The 21,042-nt window shown below is 43.0% G+C and overlaps 1 protein-coding gene and 1 long non-coding RNA gene across 2 annotated transcripts; both read right to left on the minus strand.

Moving 5' to 3' along the window:
- Positions 1–3,230: 3,230 nt before the first annotated feature.
- LOC138140651 (uncharacterized) lies at positions 3,231–4,463 on the minus strand. The gene is made up of 2 exons (XR_011162685.1): positions 4,129–4,463; positions 3,231–3,832 (listed from the first exon to the last, which is right to left on the minus strand). It is a non-coding gene; the product is annotated as an uncharacterized lncRNA (long non-coding RNA).
- Positions 4,464–7,587: 3,124 nt separating this feature from the next.
- On the minus strand, positions 7,588–9,784 carry LOC138140577 (uncharacterized). The gene is made up of 4 exons (XM_069061644.1): positions 9,776–9,784; positions 8,026–9,716; positions 7,869–7,974; positions 7,588–7,803 (listed from the first exon to the last, which is right to left on the minus strand). Exons 1-4 carry the CDS (start codon positions 9,782–9,784, stop codon positions 7,588–7,590), a joined length of 2,022 nt encoding a protein of 673 aa, XP_068917745.1.
- Between the last annotated feature and the right edge of the window lie 11,258 nt (positions 9,785–21,042).

Here is a 21,042-nt window from a genome sequence, read left to right on the forward strand (position 1 = left end):
TTTTGTTTGGCTTGCGTATCGGAATTACGAGGGCCCTTTTCCAGGGAGACGGAAAGTGTTGCAGCTTGATTGTTGCATTTATAATATAGTGCAGTTGGACGACCGTTTTGTGCGTTAAATTTTTTACCATGCGGTTCGTAATATTGTCGAGTCCTGGGACCTTATTGTTGGGCAGTTTTTTGATGACCATTTTGACTTCGTTCGGGCTGGTTAGGTTTCGTCTGCAGTATTTCTCGTCGAGCTCGGCTGTTGAATTCGTTAGTTTTCCCGTGAGGTCGATTATTTCTTTTTGTCAATCGGTCAAGGCTCTGTTTTCAAGATCAAGGTCGTGTACGCTGGTATAGTAGTTGGCTAGTAGGTCGGCTTTTTCCTTATCGGTCATGGCAGTGGTATTTTCGTATTCAATTTCTCCCAGCGGTTTTCGTTTTTTACGTAGGATTTTAGTTATTTTGTACAGCACATTTTCTCCGGGTTCGATCTTTTCGAGTCTGCTTCTCCACTTGTCGTTTTTCTCGCGTGAGATTTGCTCGCGTATTTGCCTGCTTAATTCGGTCATGTTTGCTTTGTATAATTTGTCCTGTGTCCTTTGCCATATTCTCCTGAATCTGTTCTTTTTGTTAATTAGATCCCTCACTTTTTCACTGATGGCATTGGTGTGGCTGTTTGTTTTGATTTTTACTGTGCTTTTGTCGTGCGCGGTTTTTATGTCTTGTGTCAGTTTTTCTACTTCTTCATCAAGCTCTTCGACCGTTTTTATTTGGTGGTTTATTTTGATCATTTTGTCTAACAGATTTTTATATTTTTCCAGTCCGTTTTGTATTGTTTCGTTGCTTGTCTTGTTCGTGTTTGTCTCTCCTGGAAGGGTATTTGGACGGTAATTGGGTTGTGATCTGAATCGAGGTCTGCTGTTGCAAACGGTCCATCTGTGATGGTTACGTTTTTGGCCAGGTAGAGATCAATCGTCGTCGGCGTCATTCCGTTGTCTGGGTAGTGTGTTGGTTGATTGGGGAAGTTTATTATTATGTCATTTTCGTCCGCGTATGCTTTGAGTACAGTGCCGCTTGGGTTTGACCTTGCGCAATTCCAATCGGGGTGTTTGGCATTGAAGTCGCCCCCGATTAGCACTTTGTTAGCGGACCCACATAATTTGTCTAGGTCCGGCTTGAACAGCTTGTTTGGGTATGGCCTGTTGTAGATCGAGAAGATGTGCAAGTTGTTTTTTAGTTTTACGCCTACTTGTTCGATCTGGGTTGTTTTGATCTTGGTCGTGGCGTGTGGTATATCCTCCTTTATAATTAGGGCGACTCCACCTGATGCACGTTCCGCGTTTGTCCTGTCGTTCCTGTGGATTTTGTAGCCGCCGATTTCGATTTTGTCTGTTGGCTTGAGGCAAGTTTCGCTGATCATGATTAGGTCAATTTTCTCCCTAGTTAGGTATTCTTTAAGTATTCCCGTTTTTTGCTGAAGGGAGTTTGCGTTCCAGATGACTATTTTAAGATTAAATGTTATAGCTGGCTACATTTTGAGTAAACTGTAGTACAGTCATGAAACGCTCCTCCGAGGTGGTTGTTTTTCTGAGTAGGTTGTTTAAGTCAGTGAGGGCTCTAATTAGGTTGTTTATGTTGCACAGGTTATTTAGTTCTTTGATTTGAGTGAGTAGGTTCATGGTGTTACTTTGCTGTGCTTGAGGGTTGTCTCCTATTGTGGTGTCTGTGGTTCGGTTGTGTGTGGGGGTTGCTTCGTGTCCGGTGGTACTTGTTCTTTTTTCCCAGGCGTTTCTCGCTGGCGGCGGCGCAGGGACTAGTTTGGATTTATCGCTGATGTTATTTCTCCTTGTTCTTTTTTCCTGTGCGGCGTCGAGTTTTTGAATGTATACCGGGCATTCAATGTTGTTCGCAGTGTGGGTGCCGCTGCAGTTTGCACATCTTGGGGTGTGTGTTCTGCCAATGGGACATTCTCGTGTCAGGTGTTCCTCGGCGCATTTGAGACACCTTGGCCTTGCGTGACAGTTAGCTGTTGCGTGCCCCCATTTCTGACAGCGATGGCACTGCACAAACACCTTGTTGTTCATGTGCCGGTGCCATGTTATTTTCGTATTGAGTATCCAGTCGGTGATCCACACATTATGCGTCCAATGGCTCTCTGCAGTGCAACAATTTTGATTTTTAATTTATGATTATGAAAGTAATAAAATAAAACGTGTTCAATTGAAAAGTTTATCAAATTGGCTTTGATCTTTGTCGCTATCTTTGTCTAACCGACTTAATTTACGATGTTGTTGTCTTTTAAAAAATAAAGTCAAAGTCAACTTGATGAACATTTCAATTGAACATTTGTTATATTGCACCAAAGGTTATTTGCAACCTATAAAAAAAATATGTCTAATCTCATATTTAATTAATCTCGTGTAGATTTTATCAATGGTGCATAAGCAGTCGACCGATTAATAGTCGACTGTCTGCGCACCGACCAACCAAACAATTTAGTTTGCCTTGGTTTGCCTGGTGTGCGCCGAAGCTACCCAATCGGACTAAATTATCGGCCAATTATTTAGTCTGTAGTGTGGCCCTAGCCTTATAGATAAGACTTTGCTGCATCTATATCAAAAAAACCTGGGTCAAAATATTGTATACCTGCTTCCCTAGGGCAGTCGAAATTTAGGGTTCTTGAGTAAGCACGTACGACGCTTCGCTACCGTGTTTCAAACATAAAATTCAAGTGATCATTGTATAAAAACGACGTGGACGATTTTGATTTTATAAAATGGAAATCGATCAGCAAGATATGTATAACTATTGTATGTACTTTAATTAACGAAAAATATTTTTCTTCTTTTGTAAAATCAAGGCTAACTGTAGGACAGCAATTCACAATTTATTTGTTTCATGCCGGGCGACAAGTGGAGTATACTTTTTACATCCACGAGCAACCGCGTGATTTTTACATGTACATGTTCATTAAAGTGTATATTTTTTGAATATTAAAGTGCGCATTGCCTAAAGTTGCCTATTTAGAAGTTACAGCCGTTAACGTCTTGCGCGGCACAGGCTGGCGCGCTCCGTCATAATAATACTAAAGTCTATTTTTTCCTGGTAGGCGCGTGCGTGCGCATCTCCGAAAGGTAGAATCACATAGCTAAAAATTTTTAGCAGGATGCAGGAATTATTAGTATTTTTGGTTGCATATTATCTAGGGGGATCAGTATTTGTGGTTGCACATTAAAACTCATGTTTATGATTTAATTTTTGTATAATTTGTAAAATGTAAACAAAAAAGTTTATGAATAAACTCGTGGAAAAATTGATAACAAATATTATATGTATGTACAACATTTTTTATTTTATACATACAGGAGTTAAATTGGGTACAAAACAACTCGATACTTTTGGATTCAATTGTTAATTTAAAAAAATAAAATAAAATAATCCTCAGCGCACTTTTCACATAAAAAAAATTACAGTGACAAAAATTGACAGTTCACATGAAAGCGGCAAAAATTTCATAACATGGACATGGCCTGCTTCGACTACAATCATTTATAATAACCATGTAGGTATCTTGCAAGAGAAAAGGAGATATTTTTGATGTTCATCCAATTGAATCATACATTTCCTATCAAGTTTCTTCCGCCAAGTATCGCTGAATGGTTCTAAATCCACAACCTTCAACAAAAAGTAATTAAGCTGTGATACACAAAAAAAATCTCAGAAATCAATACCAGTATAATCTGAAGTTTTTTCCATTTGAATCGTCTTGGTTAACTCGGCAAAATCCTTGGAGATCCCACGAAATACTTTAACGATCATTTCTTTCTCGGCTTGTGAGAAATTTGCTATAAATATGCATTAATAAATAGTAGTTTGACGAGTTCTTGTGTAAATTGGGGTTTTTTGGCACGAGTGCCAAAAAAGCCCAATTTACACACGAATGAGTTGAATACAACGTTTTTTTGTTCGACGAACTCCTTAAAGGCTCCAAATCGCTTAAAATCTTTAAAATTAGCTTGACGTTTCGTTTTGACAAGTGGTGACATTTATCAAAATCCGTTCACATAGAAAAAATTTCTCAAATTTTGACAGTGTCGAACAAAAAAAACTGTTACTTGCTGTTAGCATAAATCCAAGTTACGCCGTTTATTTGGTGATCGAAATTGAGACATCTTGTTGACATATAAAAACTTATTACTTAACCTCTAAGAACTAGGAACTGTTTTTTTAATAAATAAACGGACACAACACAAAACAGAAACAAAACAGACACAAAACACGAAAGGAAAACTAAGACACGATAAAACAAAAATGGCAGCTTGGACCTGATTGACAGTAACAGTACAGAACACTGCAATATTGCACATTTCTCTAGTGTAAGTAGAAAAATAAAGTAACCAATAGGAAAGTCGCATTTCGTTGCAGGATTTTGTAAATGCGCACGCACGCGCCTACCAGGAAAAAATAGACTATAATAAATTTTTTGTTTTTTAAGAAGTTATCTGCAAAAATGTCATGTGCACACGGCAGCAGTTTTTTTTTATACATTCAGAATAAATGCGGTGCTACATTACAAGAACTAGAAATTCTTGAAAATAAATTTTCCGCAATAAAAGATTGTCGTTTCTCTATTTCCCAAAATTCAAAGGACAAATTGTTGGAGCCTCTTATATCGAAAATGAAAATGAAATGCAATGATTTTCACCGAACTCTGCATGTTTTTAACACAAAAAATGAAAATTGGCTTGAACAAAACGTCTCTATCAAAGTTAGTACATGTTTATTTCGCTTTTATAATTTCCATTTCCATTTAAAATGTTTCACTGCGTATTAATAAAAACGATTCTAATTTATATTGGAATGCTGATTACATCGAGATGACAGGAGTTCAAAGTTCAAGCAAAGCAAAAATTCATGATTACTGATGCCGAAAACTTTTTTATACAATTTCTCATTGCAATAACTTATTTTTTTTTAAATATGTCCGCCATTTTGAATTTGATAAATCTGATATCAAATTCGTAATCAGCGACCCCGAAAAGCTTATAGTACCTACGTTCGGAGCAATTACTTAATTTTCTTCAAAATAGGTCCACCATTTTAGGTCCGCCATTTTGAATTTGATAAATCTGATATAAAATTCGTAATCAACAACCCCGAAAAGCGTATAGTCCATACTTTCGGAGCAATAACTTAATTTTTTTCACAATAGGTCCTCGATTTTAGGTCTGCCATTTTGAATTTGATAAATCTGATATCAAATTCATAATCAGCGACCCCGAAAAGCTTATAATATATACTTTCGGAGCAATAACTTAATTTTTTTCACAATAGGTCCACCATTTTGGATCCGCCATTTTGAATTTGATAAATCTAACATCAAATTCGTGATCAGCGACCCTGAAAATCTTACAGTACATATTTTCAGAGCGATACATTCACTTTTCGAGTTTTGTCGAGCGAAACAGGCCATTTGGCTACCTCTATGGGTGGCTAGCCCACACTTTCACCAGTCTGTTGGCCAGACTTTTGCATGGTCCACGCAACAACATTTCTTGTTGATCATCAAATTCCTCACTCGTGCCCACTATCTGCGGCTCTCAGCCTAGAGGCCCTGCAGGGCAAACCGATACCAGAATAGAGGGTCCGTCATAACGGGTGGAAAAATTATCAAAAGGAGTCTCCATCTGGAGGTTTACGGAACTTAGCCAGGGACCCCCGTACACACTGGGGGTCTCCTGCCCACGGGAACCACGTGGAGGTATCCGCCCAGGAGGAAACGAACCCATGTTTCCATCCCAGCTCCGCCGCCAAGATGTCAGCTTCTCGCCATACTCGCTCCACATCTTGACTCGCACTCCAGCCGTACCTTGTGACCGCAGTCACAACAATTACACCATACAAACAACACATTTAAAATCTGATCACGCCACAAACAGATTAAAAATTGTTAAAATTCTCCTCGAGATTGTAAAGTGATCTCGAGGAGTGTTAAAATTGTAAAGCTTAAAATCTGTGTGTACGCCGCAGCGTACACACGGTGTAAATATAAAAACGACTAAGTCATATAAATAAAACTTAACCTAAGTTTAATAAATAATTAAAAGGTGGTACCCAGGCAATAGGACCTGGGTACTAGACAAAGACGTATCACACACATTTTAAAACATGTGCCGGCTGGAGGCTTGTTGGCTGAGAGTCTTTACCTATGGGGGCGGTTGATACCCCTCATAGGCCGAGAGCGGGCGTCGTAGTTCATAAACGTATAGTATATGATTATGGAGCCACGTAACGCTATCAACGACATCGTGAGTAGCGTTTTGCGGTCGGTAATCTTTAACTGTTTGAGCACTTCGACCGTCTCCTTGGGCATCGCCCCCCTCGTTCCTACCACGACCGGTAGGACTTCCCCAGAACCGGCTCCCATACGGTCTTGGAGGACAGGCAGCAACGGGGCGTATTTAATGATCTTATCTGTACGTTCCTGAGTGAGGTAGTCCCCATCCTCATGGCGGACCGTGACGTCTACCACAAAGACCCGATCCCGGCTCTTTATCACCAGGTCGGGTTTTAGGTTTTCCCCTGTAGGGAGCCCGATGGTCGGCTCCTTAGTTACTGCTGCCTGTGGGTCTCTCTTTATGACTTGTTCCAAAACGAGATCCCTGATCTCGTTATGGCGACGGATTCTCTGATCCTTGGTCAGAATACATTGACCAAGGATATGGCCCAGTGTCTCGATCTGGACCTTGCACTTCCTGCATTTGAGATCCGCCTGTGGTCTCGCTTTGTTCAACGCCACTTTATCAGCTGTGACGTTGGCTCGCATTTTGAGGGCCGTTATGAAATTGCTTGGCTTAAGGAGCTTTTTGTTGTATAGCCAAGCATTGGCAATTTTGTCGTCGGTGAGAGATTGAACCGACTTGCCATGCGAGCGTTGCGACGACCACCTTTTTAGCTGTCGCTGTTTGACCCCTAGTTTCCATTTGTCCACGTCCTTGGTACGTGTCAGGGGCCATTCTATGTTATTCTGGGAGCAGAGCGTTTTAAGACGGTTTTTGAGCCCTGTCTCCTCTTCAGCGAGAGCTATCATTGCCGGGTCGGAACTGGCTAGGAACCGAATCCCGGCTTTCAAGCTGGAAGAGACGACGACAGTTTCCAGCTTGGGAATACCTAGTCCACCGTCTTTCTTTCCGCAATAGAGAAGTCCATCGCTCGTGGACTGCGGTAGGTGGTAAATACTTTTGATCACTGCCTTCAGCTCTTGGTCTAATTGACTAATCAGCTTTTGTGGTGGGACTGCCAACACCAGTCTGTAAAGGTAGTGTGGGACTAGGTATGTGGTGATCAGTTCTGCCTTCTGGTGCGGTTTCAGAGCAAGATGGGAAACTCTGTGTATTGTTCTTGTGAACTGCTCGTGCAGGCCCTCAATTGTCATTCCTGTCCAAGGAGATATTCTCGCACCGAGGTATGTTAACTGAGTCTCCGCAGTCTCAACTGGGAGCGCTTCACCACTTTGCAATGCCATTCCGGGATCTGCTAGGTACCTCAAGAGTGGGAATTATGCGGAAAGCCGTGCACTTTGGCGCTGAGATACTCATACCTAGGCAAAGGCTAGCGAGGAGACGTTCGCAAACTCTCCGATTCCATATCCCGGAAGGCTCTCCAGCTGCAGCAAAAGAGGTTCCAAAACTCCATTTAACAAGAGGGGCGATAGGGGGTCGCCTTGTTTCACCCCTCGCTGGAGTCGCATGATGACCGTGTGCACATTCTCGTAACAATCTTCCACGAGCCGTACCACCAGCTCGGGGAGACCTTTCTTTCGCAGACAGTCCCCAATCACTGTGTCATCGTGTCGAAGGCTTTAGACACATCAAGCTGTACTGTGACCAGACCGCACTTATTGCCCTTTGAGTGCCGCAGCAACTCATAGAGAATGTGCACATTATTGAAGCACCCCGCCTCAGATACGAACCCATTTTGGCGGGGGCTGAACCGAACACGCTCCCTGAATTTCTGGTTGATTATTCCCCAATATTACCGACTCAGCAGGGAAGCTATGGTAAGCGGCCTATAGCTGTCTGCTCTCTTCGCATCTTTCCCATATTTGAGAAGCAGACGCGTGCGGTTCTTCCTCCATTGTGACGGCTGCTTGACACAACACAGGATATAGTTAAATAATAGATAGAGGATTTCAGTGACGGGCCAGTGGTTTATGTGGCGTTTTTGTATTCCATCTGGCCCGGCAGCCGATTTGTATTTGGTTTGGGAGATCCTTTTTCGTATTTCCTCCGCGGAGATGAGTGGTAATATCTCCGCTTCGATAATTGGTGGTTCTGGATCTCCCAGGTGAGGTAGCTGTACTGCCGGTTTTGTACCCCATAACTTTGTGTACAGCTCGACGACGTCTATTTCATTGAGTTGTTGACCACCTTCATCGGTGGCCTCATCCACCGAGACATCGTCCCTCACCATTTGGGCAAGGCGGCCTGGACAATTTTTGAACAGGTCCTGGGTTCTGGCGAAGACGTAACGCCGGCGCGTTCGTCTGCCTCCCTGTTTGTCTTTGCGACGCCCGTTCCTCCTGGGGTTCTCATCGTTGGGGACGTTCAACAATGAGATTACATTTTCGTAGATCTCGTCTACTCGGTTTTGAGGAACTTCGTTGTTGTTGTTAATCAGTTCATTGAGGGCGTCGCGTAGCAGCTGGATGACTGCTATTGACTCCTCTGGGATAGCCTTCTCGGGCAACTTTCGACTAAGAGCTGTCTCTATTATCCCATTCGTCCACTCAGAGAGTGTGTTATCGAGTGGAGGCGAGGAGCCATGCTCAATGCTGTTGCTGGATCCAGCAGAGCAAGAGGCCGATTCTTCTCCGACCAGCGGGACCTCCGGCAACCACAACTGTGGCTCCGCACTGGTGGATGGTTGTGGAGAGTATGTCGGGGCCTGTACCACCTCCCTAGGCAATTCGGGTGTAGGTGGCAGGATACTCTCTTCTTTTTGGGGGGCCACCTCCTCCTCAGAGGATTCTGAACTTGGCCTGCCCCCTTGCACCTCGGGTAGAGGGACCGGTCTGGTATCTAGCGTTCTAAACCGATCCTCTCTCATCCTCTTGTATGTGGGCCTGGCTCTTTTTGATTGAGTTTGATCCACTGTCTTGCCAGGCAAGTGCTCCAACATACGGTTCGAAATGTTTCGCTCGCCTCGGAAACGAACCTCAAGTTCCAGCATGAGGTTCACGTCAGCAATGGAGAACACGTCTCCTGCTATTACTTTTGGTGGCTCCTTTGCAAACCTAGGAGCCACTGGCGCCCTTGCCGCCACTCTTTGGTTTCCGGCAGCTGTAGCCTCATTGCGGGCGAGCAGGTGCTTGAGACGTTGGTGCTGAGATAGACCAACCCGTCTCTTGAATGTGTCATCCCACTCGAACTCAAATTGCTGTGCGGGACGCGGCCCAGTGCACTTGGGCATGTGACACAGAGCTGCATGCTTCGATCTGTATTCTTTCTGACAATCCGTGCACTTGAACAATACCAGATCTTTGCTGTGGTATTCGGAAGCATGCATTATTTCGTCATTTAGGCTCAGTGCCAGGAAATTACCCTTCGCGGCTTCGAGACACTTGCCGCATGACCGACTTGTGAAGGGTAATTTTATCTCATAGTCCTCGTTTCGCGCTCGGGTCCTCACCCGCCGATTGGCGGGGTCGTCAAGGGGTTGGGCGATCCCCTGCGAATAATGGGGAGAGGCGGGATCGTGACCCTCCCCATCCGAGGCCTCGTCATTACTGCCGACATGTTTAATTCCTCCCAACGGGTTGTGAACCCGATGGGAGGGTTCTTTCCCCTAGGGTATTCCCCACGAAGCACCATCGAACTTCGCGCTGCAACCGGGGCCTGAGATCGTAGTACAGGCAACCCCCCTGATCCAAATTGACTACCGGACCGGAGTTTCTCCGGGGTGTACAGTGTCAGGCCGTTGCCATTGGTCTGGGACCTTTGCCGATTAGCTCACCACCCAGAATAGCTTCTGGGTGGCTACCCCGACTCTCGCCACGAGGAGGCTCGGCGTAAGACCACTTTGGCACAGCACGGCCTCGCCCAGATGGCAAGACCGGCCGGAGCCTTAGAGAATCACCTCCCGCTCGAACGAGTGCGTGAAGAAATGTCCTATCCTTACAATCTCTTTTATTCTTTTGCATCAGCTAATTAGTGAGCCAACCAGAATTACTGAAAACAGTGAATCGCTTATAGATGTAATATGTTTGTCCAATTCATTGAGATGCAGACATGGCGGTACACTAGGTATGATAGGGTGCACGGATCATGTGCTGGTATTTTGTGAATTGCTCATCAAAAATGCAGAGGTAAGTTCAGGTAAATATTTTTATAGAAACATCAAAAATATAGATATGGGCAGTTTTGCATTTGATGCACTGCATAACATTCCATGGTCCCATACAGTTCACATTGATAGTATTGACGATAAGGTGAATTTTTTGAATAAATCCATAATTACATTGTTTGATTTACACGCACCGCTAAAACAATTTAATAAAAAAAAAGAATCATAAGCCATATATAACTTACAATTTAAGATTAATGATTATAGAGATTAGAATAAGGCATACAAAAAATATCTACAGAAAAGGACGAATGAAAGTCGTAAATTCTATGTTGAATTGAGAAATTATGTAAATGCTGCAATTAACCTTGAAAAAAGAGCTTACATGAAATATATTTTGGAGACCTGTAAAGGTGATACAAAAAAACTGTGGAAAAACTTATCAGACTGGGGTATAAATACTAAAAATAAGATTAAGAATCAATTACCAGATTCACTTTGTAAGCCTGAGGAATTAAATAACAACAATCCTTTAAGTAGCAGCGCCATGTTCTCATTTAAAGAAATAACGAACGATGACTTGCTAAAAAGTTTGAGAACAATAAAAACTAACGCATCAGGTGCAGATAATATTTCCATTGCAATGTTAAACTTGGTAATGCCGTATTGCATAGACACAATCAGAAATTTATTTAATGAATCTATTCGAATTGGCGAATATCCAAAAATATGAAAAACTGCAAATGTAATTCCCATTCCTAAAGTGACATCACCTACATCATTTAGCGATTTGCGCCCAATCAGTATTTTGCCCGCATTATCGAAACTTTTTGAAAAGCTTTTGGCTGTGCAAATAGTAAATTTTCTGGATCAAAATAATATACTACCTGACATACAGTCTGGTTTTAGAGGTAACTATAGCACTCGGACAGCTCTCTTACGCGTAACTGATGATTTAGCTCATGCGATGGATAAGTCAAAGCCCTCAATTTTAATTTTGCTCGATCAAAGTAAAGCATTTGATCTTGTTCATTTTGATCTCTTACTGATCAAGCTAAAACATATTGGTTTCCAGGAAGGTGCTTTGAGATTTATGAAAAGTTATTTAAATGAAAGACGTCAAAAAATATTTTTAGATGATACGATGCAGTCGTTGTTAAAAGCAACCACATCGGGTGTCCCTCAAGGCAGTGTCCTCGGGCCCATTTTGTTCTCGATATACACTTACGATCTGCCAAAATACTTACAGTATTGCAAATTACACATGTATGCAGATGATATTCAATTGCAATATTCATTTCATATTGACCATGCATATGACGCTATAAATCATCTAAATTCTGATTTGGCTAACATTGCTGCTTATACAACGGACCATGGCTTGCGACTTAATTCGGGGAAGACTTTGGCTTTAACAGTAGGATCAGAGAGGCAACGCATAACCATTGAATCTAATTTTACCATTAAACTTAATAACGAAAATGTCAAGTGGGTTCAAAGTGTAAAAAGTTTAGGATTGGTTATTAATGGATCATTATCGTTTGAAGAACATATTAACAATATATATAGGAAGTCTATGCAAAAATTGAGAAGTGTATATGGTCTCAAATTTCAGCTTGATCAACAAACGAAGCTCCAGTTAGTCAAAACTATTATTTATCCACATTCCGATTATTGTTCTTTGGTGTACTATTATTTCTTAACAAATGAAAACTGCCTTAAGTTGCAAAAAATACAGAATTCTTGCATACGGTTTGTGCGCTCTGTACCGCGTAGACATCATATCACACCACATCTTGTGCGACTCAATGAGTTGAATTTCAGATTGCGAACTTTATTCCAAGCAGCAGTCTTTTTGCATAAGCTCTTGTTAACCAAAGTTCCGAGTTATTTACATCAGCTGCTGCTTAGAAGGTCTGAGGAACATTGTAGGAATATAAGATTCGATAGATTTACGATACCACAACATTCTTCCAAAAAATTTGAAGGTAGTTTTTCTTATATGGCTCCTACAATATTAAATAGATTTCTTGAATATTTAAATCTGCCAGAGGGGCAATTTAGAACTAAAATAGAAAAACTATGTGTTGGTTACCTGATTGAGTCATAAAACGATTTTTGTGACCAGTTTTATAGATTTGGTTATGTATTGTTATTTGTTCTGATGTGAGCGGTTTCTCGATACGAATGTTAAGTTCTTGCTTTGTAATTAGATTTAAGTTTGATTTTTCTTTTTTTTTCCTTTTTTTGTTATACTTTGTTATTTTCTTTTATTTTGTTTAATTGTGGAACGGTGTTAGATAGGTATTTATCTAACCGTTACCATTTGTATACCTGTAAAACAGTGTACAATAAACAGTTTACTTACTTACTTTACTTACTTACTTACAATCAAATTTAGATGCTCTTTGTGACTGGTGTAATGGGAATATTTTGAACCTAAACATAAAGAAATGTGATGTCTTTCTGTAGGATACGGTCATGTACAGGGTGTTAGGTAAATGTCCTGCCAAACTTTAACCGCGAGCTACTAGATTCATGTAGAACTCGGAAAAAATATTTTAAAAATTCTATGTCAAAAAATAAATTGACATTTAATTTTTGAGGTAAAATTTTTTTAACTGCTTTTAGTCTTCTACGTTGTCCCACAACCTCGTAGGTAAAATTTCGGGCATATTTTTAAAATACACTGTATATCATATTTTATGAAACGTGCGCCAATGCGAAGTAACCTCTAGGAAATATGCTTTAAAACAAGAAAATCGTATTGGATGGTAGCTTCGCACCACCGTCCGCTTGAACGAGTGCGTGAAGCAAATGTCCGAACCTGCGGTTCCTCTCGAACTGAGCAGGATTACAATCGCAACGACTAGTCATCTGTAGGGTAAAACTAACCTGTCTCACGACGATCTAAACCCAGCTCACGTTCCCTATTAGCGGTTAAACAATCCGACGCTTCGCAATGATAGGAAGAGCCGACATCGAAGGATTAAAAAGTGACGTCGCTATGAACGCTTGGCCGCCACAAACCAGTTCTGTTCTGTCAGTTTCTGCCACCTCTTGCTGAAAACTCTTCAAGCCAAAAGGATCGATAGGCCGTGCTTTCGCAGTCCCTATGCGTACTGAACATCGGGATCAAGCCAGCTTTTGCCCTTTTGCTCTACGCGAGGTTTCTGTCCTCGCTGAGCTGGCCTTAGGACACCTGTGTTATTCTTTGACAGATGTGAGCGAACGGCGCACGCCTTCCGCCTCACCGAGTAAGTAAAGAAACGATGAAAGTAGTGGTATTTCACCGGCGATGTTGCCATCTCCCACTTATGCTACATCTCTCATGTCTCCTTACAGTGCCAGACTAGAGTTAAGCTCAACAGGGTCTTCTTTCCCCGCTAATTTTTCCAAGCCCGTTCCCTTGGCAGTGGTTTCGATAGATAGTAGGTAGGGACAGTGGGAATCTCGTTAATCCATTCATGCGCGTCACTAATTAGATGACGAGGCATTTGGCTATCAGATCCGATTGGAAACCTCCTTCATTGCGTTTAAACTAGATTGAAATGAATCTAGCGCTCGGGAGTGAGACCCAGTATCATCATATCAGCCAGGATTTACGGGGCAAGTGAGATGACATGGAAAAGGATATGGACTGGGATCTGCCAACGGATCCTTCTCGTTTCTCCATCTGACGAACCTGCAACAGACTTGACGGCAAAAATTAGAAACGATGGAACCTAGTCCGTTCCTGAAGGGAACGGACAGATGTAGAAACCAAATGGTTTGACGATCATCTTCGGAGATTTTACGGGCGCCCACGCCCCATCCGAAAGGACGTAGACGCACCAAACCTTACCCAGTTCATCCAAGAGTCGCGCAATGCGTAGGTGCTGTATTGTGCCAGCTCCCGGTCCGTCAGCCCCAACTCACGCAGGGACCGTGCGGACTCGGAAGACCAGACACCTCGCCACGAGATGGTTGCGCTGGCAAATCGCACTTGCGTTTCTTCTTCCGCTCTCCTCCTTGGTTGTACCGAAGCTCCTCGCACCAAGCACGTGGCGAGCTGATCCTCGTCACGATACTTGGCGACCTTTTTGCGGTGTGCGCTGTCCAGAGAAGGGTAAGGTGCGACAACTTGCACGTCCACGACGGCGATTTCGCGCCCCCGTGAAGCGACAATGTCGGGTCGTCGGACCCCAACAACCGTCTGATAGGAGACTTCTCTCCTAACACTCCAACCCCGCTGCGCAAGATGTACTGACAGCGCCTTCGCGATGGCATCGTGACGGAACACTCGCCCGCCGTGGGTTCGGTGACAAACCTGGATGCAGTGAGCAGGGGTTTCAGCTGTTAAACATCCGCCCCTACAGGTCACATCCACGCCGTCACGTCTGCCACGTGATGTTCGAACACGCGATGGTAATGCATTTATATGAACGGAGATGTAATTGAGCCAGTCTCTGGCTGGTATGGCACGGGTACAGCAGCGGAGCCACTGTGTACTCGGAGTTTCTCTCACAGACTCCCTAAGTGCCCTCCCATCCATTGACCGATAGAGCTCACGCGTCCAAAATTCGCGAAGACTCTGCGTTCCATCCGCGACCCGATCTACGACGTCCGCTAACCGCTCCCGACACCACCGGACCTTCGCCACGGCCCTGTCGGTCCTCGCGCATTCCCGAACGCTTTCGACGGAGGAATGAGCCAAACGCTCAAACCTCTTGAGACGCAACAGCGGAATGAAACGCGACAATTGCGGAATACCGAGTCCCCCGGCGTTAGTCGGCGCGTGGTAGTATCCCACCGGTACGTCGTGGGGTAGACGCAGCCATGTCCGGATGGCATTCCGAACACGAATGTCCAGACGACGCAGGATGCCCGCATTGAGTCTTCCAAATGTCCAGACGTGATAAAATCTGGGTAAAAGGAAGACCCGTAGCAAGTGCATCCGCTGCTGAGGCTTCAACGGCGCACGAGTGAGCCGCTCCAAGCACTCAGCTACATCGTCCGAACCGCAACTGGCCATCCCACAACCCCTAAACTGTAATCCCAAGTACTTCCAGAAGGTGGTCCCATCGACCTGGTTAAGCCAACTACCCGACGCTCTGAACGTCGGGGTCATCACTAGCTTAACCTTATTTTCCCTTCCAGAAGCAACAAGAGAAACGCACTTACTTTTCCCAGGGTTTAAGGAAAGTCCGCTTCTTCGGAGCTCCTCCTCGAAGATTTCCAGATTTCTCTGTAGTCCCCAAGAAGTGGTGCCGCAGAGGATTACGTCGTCCGCAAACGCAAGTGTTATTACGCACGATATTCCCAACCTGAAACCAACATCGGTTAATAACCTCTTCAATGCACGGTCTAAGACCAGATTGAAGAATAGCGGCGACAGTGGATCGCCCTGCCTGGCGCCTCTCTTAATGTTAACTTTCACCGATCGCCTCCCGAGCTCCAACAAAGTGGTCGCACTCCCATATAATGACCGAACGTACTCGACAAAAGGTCGAGGCAGCCCGGCCCCCTCACAAGCCTCGACAATCGCCATATGCGAGACAGTGTCGGAAGCTTTCGACAAGTCTAGCGAGGCGAGATGCAAAGACCTGCACTTCCGCCGAGCATCCGTCAGAATCGTATCGAGGACCGACAGATTATCTGCGATCCCGTCAAATCCGCTGAGGAAGGCTCTTTGGAAGTCTGAGAGCAAGTCGGGAATGGCCACCAAGCGGGAAGCCAAGAGACGATGGAAGTGTCTGATAACTACCGACCCAATTGAAATGGGTCGATAGTCCGCGGGTGTTAGCGGTTCGCCCGTCTTCTGAAGGAAGACGGTATGCGTCTCCGAGACTGAATCCGACACTTGGCCGATCCACATAAAGATGTTAAAGAGCAGAGCTGCGATGGCAGGTGGAACATTGTTCCAATCCACCACCGCTATGCCGTCGGGACCCGAGGCGGTGCCCCGGCGGACCCTGGTCCGCGCCACCTCCTCAACAGAGATGAGGGACCATAACCCCCGACGCCCTTCCTCTTCTTGGGCGCCTGCAACCATCCCGATGTGCTCGCCCCGTTCGAGAGACTCACCTTCAAAGATTCGTCTCCAAAACCGAGCGAACTCGGGGCTGCCTTTAGGACGTGAGGCGTCCTGGCTATTCCCACTGAAGATTCTAGCGGCAAAGGCTTTGGGATCCCGCCGAAACAGCTCCTGTGCCCGGGCATACTCCGCTCGTCGCTTCGCTTTGTTAGTAACCGACCGCGTCCCATCTAGGTCGCGTGCGGGAGGACGAGGATTTCCCCGCTTTGCGGGGAGAACGTCCCGGAGCAAGGCCAGTATGGCTTCCGAAACGTTCTCCCCGCCAAGCGCCCGACATGCGATATCACAAAATCGGGCACCTTCATACCCGGTCTGCGTCCAGTCGACCCCTCCGACAAGGTCTTCCAGAGCAGACCGAATCTCCCCGGTATAGTTCAGGGGAGAAAGGTCAGTAGTTTCCTCATCGTCTCGCCGCGAAGGTTCGCCACCGTCAGGATTCGGCGCTCCTCCTCCTTCGGGTGACGGGGCTCGCAAATTCATTGCCGGCTCCCTCAGGACTTCCTGAACGAGTCTCCGGTAATCGGGCGTACGCCGCTTCCCTTTGACAGCGTCCGGGGTCCTTCGGGGCACCAGCGAAACCAGATACTGGTTAATGAATCGCTCACCCCCTTGCCTGATGGCATCAGCTTCAAGCCTCGCCATCAAACGAGTCTCCTCCAATGACCACTGGGCATGAACCCGTTCGATGTTAATAGCGTTGTTGGCTTCCGCCGGGTGTGCTTTCTTGATGTGCAATCCACGTCAGCTGGCGGTTGTCAGCACTCTATCGCAATGCGGACACTGGAAACTGGGCGGCTCTCCTCCGACTCTCGCCGCTCCCTCGTTAGCAAGGGCCCCGGCCTGTGGGCCAGGGTTGAACACGGGATTCTTTCTTGTAACTGGGCCTGCAATTAAATGTGGGCAAATGGTCGTGAAGGGGTGCAAACCCAACACGCCGCCCGTAACCTCGTCCGTTAGCTAGTGCCGACCCCGACTTGAGCAAGCGGCCCTCCCTTTCCCTACACGCCGATACCACTACTGAGGGCGTCAACTCCCGCCAACGGTTCTCCCATGTTGCCGCTCTCACCCAGCTCAGGGACCTATTGGCAGGACCGTCCGGCAGACGGGTCGCTATTCCGCTCCATTCGGCTGAGGGGGAGTTCATCACGGTCGTCCATAATTTCAGGGCGCCGCTCCCTCGCCCTCAAGTCAACAATACCCTCAGCGTGGCCGGCGAAATGAACAGGATTAGGAGGGATGCCGGCATCCATCAGTGCCGACCCCATTGCCTGGCGGGACCACGAAGAGGTGGACGTAGGTGCTTCTAAGCTCCCTTACCCGGGAAGGCCCGAATAAGAGAGTCATAGTTACTCCCGCCGTTTACCCTCGCTTGCTTGAATTTCTTCACGTTGACATTTAGAGCACTGGGCAGAAATCACATTTAATTAGACAGTTGGATTCCCCCGGTCCGTGCCAGTTCTGAGCTGACCGTTGAATGGTGGTAATTCAATTGTTAAAATATCTTCAGGTGATTTAGAAATATTATTTTTCACTGATTGGCAATTTCTGCAAATTGATATTCTTCTCCATCGTCTATATTTTATAATAAATTCGCTTCGCTCATGAGAACTTTTTCCGAATTCTGGTTCTCCAGTAGATTTAGTTTTCTTTTTGCATATTTTACAATAATCCATTTAGTCAGGCAATAAAGCGTATTTTTTAAATTTTTTTGTAATTAAATTAATTAATAATAAGTTTGTTCACAAAAAATATATTTTTTCCCTAATAAATGGAGGCGCTAATAAAAAAATTAATAAACATTCTTAATTATTCACAATTAATTCAGTGCTTTAATAAACCTAATGTTAAACCATATGTTATTGAATACTTTAAGAAACTAGATGATGATTTTGAATGGGAATGTATATCATGTCAAGAGTTATCCGAAGATTTTATAAGAGAAGTTTCCAACAAAATTAATTTTACTAAATTACAAAAAAATAAAAAAATATCTAAAAAAATTAAAAATAAAATTTTCCGTAAATATGTATTAATGGATGAAGAAATTAATGATGTTTATTGCCCTATTTATATGAACTAGAGGTCGCCCAGGGGTCGAAGTTCGACCGTTATTCATTAAATTTTTGAGTTTGAACGTTATTGAGGTTTTTCTTTATCAAGGAGTTTGAATTTTGTTCTATTACGTCAGCTGCGAGAGTTTACAAACACGTCATTATGCATTCGAGTTGTTTGAAAAATATGAACGATTGGAAATAGAGGGATAGCCATGATAGAAAGAAGACTGGTATACCCACTCACCGCCATTTTGAGAGCCAAATTTAGGGCCCGCTGGAGCCCGATAAATAGTTCATAAAAATTCGCTAGATGGCAGTGTCTGTTTCGGGGACTGTCACTGTTAAACTTTGTACGTTAAATTTCAAAGTTTCAAATATTAGACAATTTTGATTTTTGCTAAAAATGAAAAAGTGTGTGCTTTGTGGCAATATAAAACTTGTAAATATGGATATTTCCTTATTCAAAACTCATAAATGACAGTCCCTCATACACACAACGCCATCTAGAAGTAAGTTTTGAAGCGCGCACCTGGGGTGCTTTTTTGACACGCTTATTTATTAGAGAAGTATAGGGAAGTGCGCGTACAAGTCTTATGTATATCGTGGGGATAGCTTGGCTAAGCCATATTTTAAAAAAGAAAACACGTTTTTGGCATTTCCTTGTTTTTTTTTTATTGCTATACTGGCCAGGTTTCGCCAAGGCTACACAGTTAATTTGCCCATCTTTTTCAAATTATAGAAAATTGAAATAAGAAATTAATACAAAAAATGAAAAATGAAATAATTTCCTATTTTTTTATATATTTTTTATTGAAACAAAAAAATCGGGCGGTTAAAAAAATAAATGTTGTCCATTGAACTTAAAATAGTTGAAAATGAATTTAATGATTCAAAACTTTTGTGTAGACCATGTTTTTTGTAAAAACTCTTTCATCGTTTGCTAAATGCCCTCGATCGTTATATTCGGAAATATAAAATCTCTAACCATTGAATGATCGAACTCTACTTGCTGCGACGTACAATTGACCATGTGTAAAAACTGGCTGTCCAATAAAATTCCAATTTTTTCGAATGTTTGTTTTTGGGACTTATTTATTGACATCGCAAATGCAGGTATAATTGGAAATTGAATTCTTTGGAAGTTAAATGGTAAAATAGGAATATGGTAAATTTATACGTGGAATCAAGATCCTTTTATTGCGTGCGGTTCCAGTTAAAACTTCGCAATCAATAGCATTATGATGCATAAATTTGATGCGCATTCTTGTTCCATTGACTAATGTTTCCATTGTATTTAAGTTTCTGAGCGGTAAAACGATGCAATTAACTGTCAATATTAACTTATGTGGTGGCAAACCACTAATAGTCAAAGAATTTTGTATTTCACTCCGAAGATTTTTTTATAAATAATCTAATTAAACTCCCTCTTGGAGTGGATTTCACTGAGGGGGATTAATCATAGACGGTAGTAGCGTTTTTTTTTGTATTTTTGGTATGTAAGTGTATACTTGTGATACCAGTGGCGGCTCGTCAGGGGTGGCAAGGTGGGCAGTGCCCACCCAAAACCAAATGACATATTTTTTTAAATTTTATTTTAATTTTTAAATTTATCAATTATTTAATTGATAATTTGTTATTAGAAAGTAAATATTTTTATAGGTAAATCAAAACATTTCCGAGGCGAATTTTTCTCAGGGTGGACATGTCTTGCCGGAGAACTGTTCGTTGAAATATGAAAGCTCTACGCGTATTATGGCCAACCGTGCGAAACCGCGAAAAAAGAGACCGAAGTAGAAACGTTTGTTAAGCTTGATTAATGCAGGCAAGACATGTCTGCCCTGAGTAGAAAAGCATTCATTTGTACATTACATTTTATTTTATTTTATTTCTCCCAATCTGTTCAATTAATTTATTTCAAATTTTTTGTAATAATATTTAGGACTAAGACACATTGAAGTAACTAGTAATTGTGAGAAATTATGCACTTAATTTTAAATAAAAAAATATTAAAACAATTTTTTTTGATCAAGATTTAATTTTTGCTAAACGCTGGGGTTATTCTTAAAAATATAAAAAAGAGTTATAAAAGAATATCAGAGAAAAATCTTCAAAAAAGTCCGTGACAGCATATGTCTAAAATAAACCATAAAGCTATTAAAACAATAATAAATAAATTCATTCGTATAATATCTAGTAGGCCAGACATGTCTTCCCTGAAACTTCGTCAAGAATCGGTACCTAATCGGTAACGTCCGCAGAACTTAGTCGCTGGCTTTCGTGTGATCGTGTGATTTATACATGTGGTGGTAGTTCGTCAATTCGTCATGGAGAATCTTCGAGAATTAGTAAGAAATAACGGTGATTTGGTTAATTATTATTTATTGACAAACGCGTTTAATAAATTATCGTACGATGACAAAGTTTTTATTAAACAATTAGACAGGCCAACCCCTTCATTAAATTCCTTAGTAAACACTAATAAAAATTCTTCTAACCGTAAATTTAATTCATCGTGGTTTGAAAAGTGTCATTGGCTGACGGGTAGTGAAATCAAAAGTAAACTTTTTTGTTGGCCCTGTCT

The sequence above is a fragment of the Tenebrio molitor genome, chromosome Y (assembly GCF_963966145.1).
Source record: "Tenebrio molitor chromosome Y, icTenMoli1.1, whole genome shotgun sequence".
NCBI lineage: Eukaryota > Metazoa > Arthropoda > Insecta > Coleoptera > Tenebrionidae > Tenebrio > Tenebrio molitor.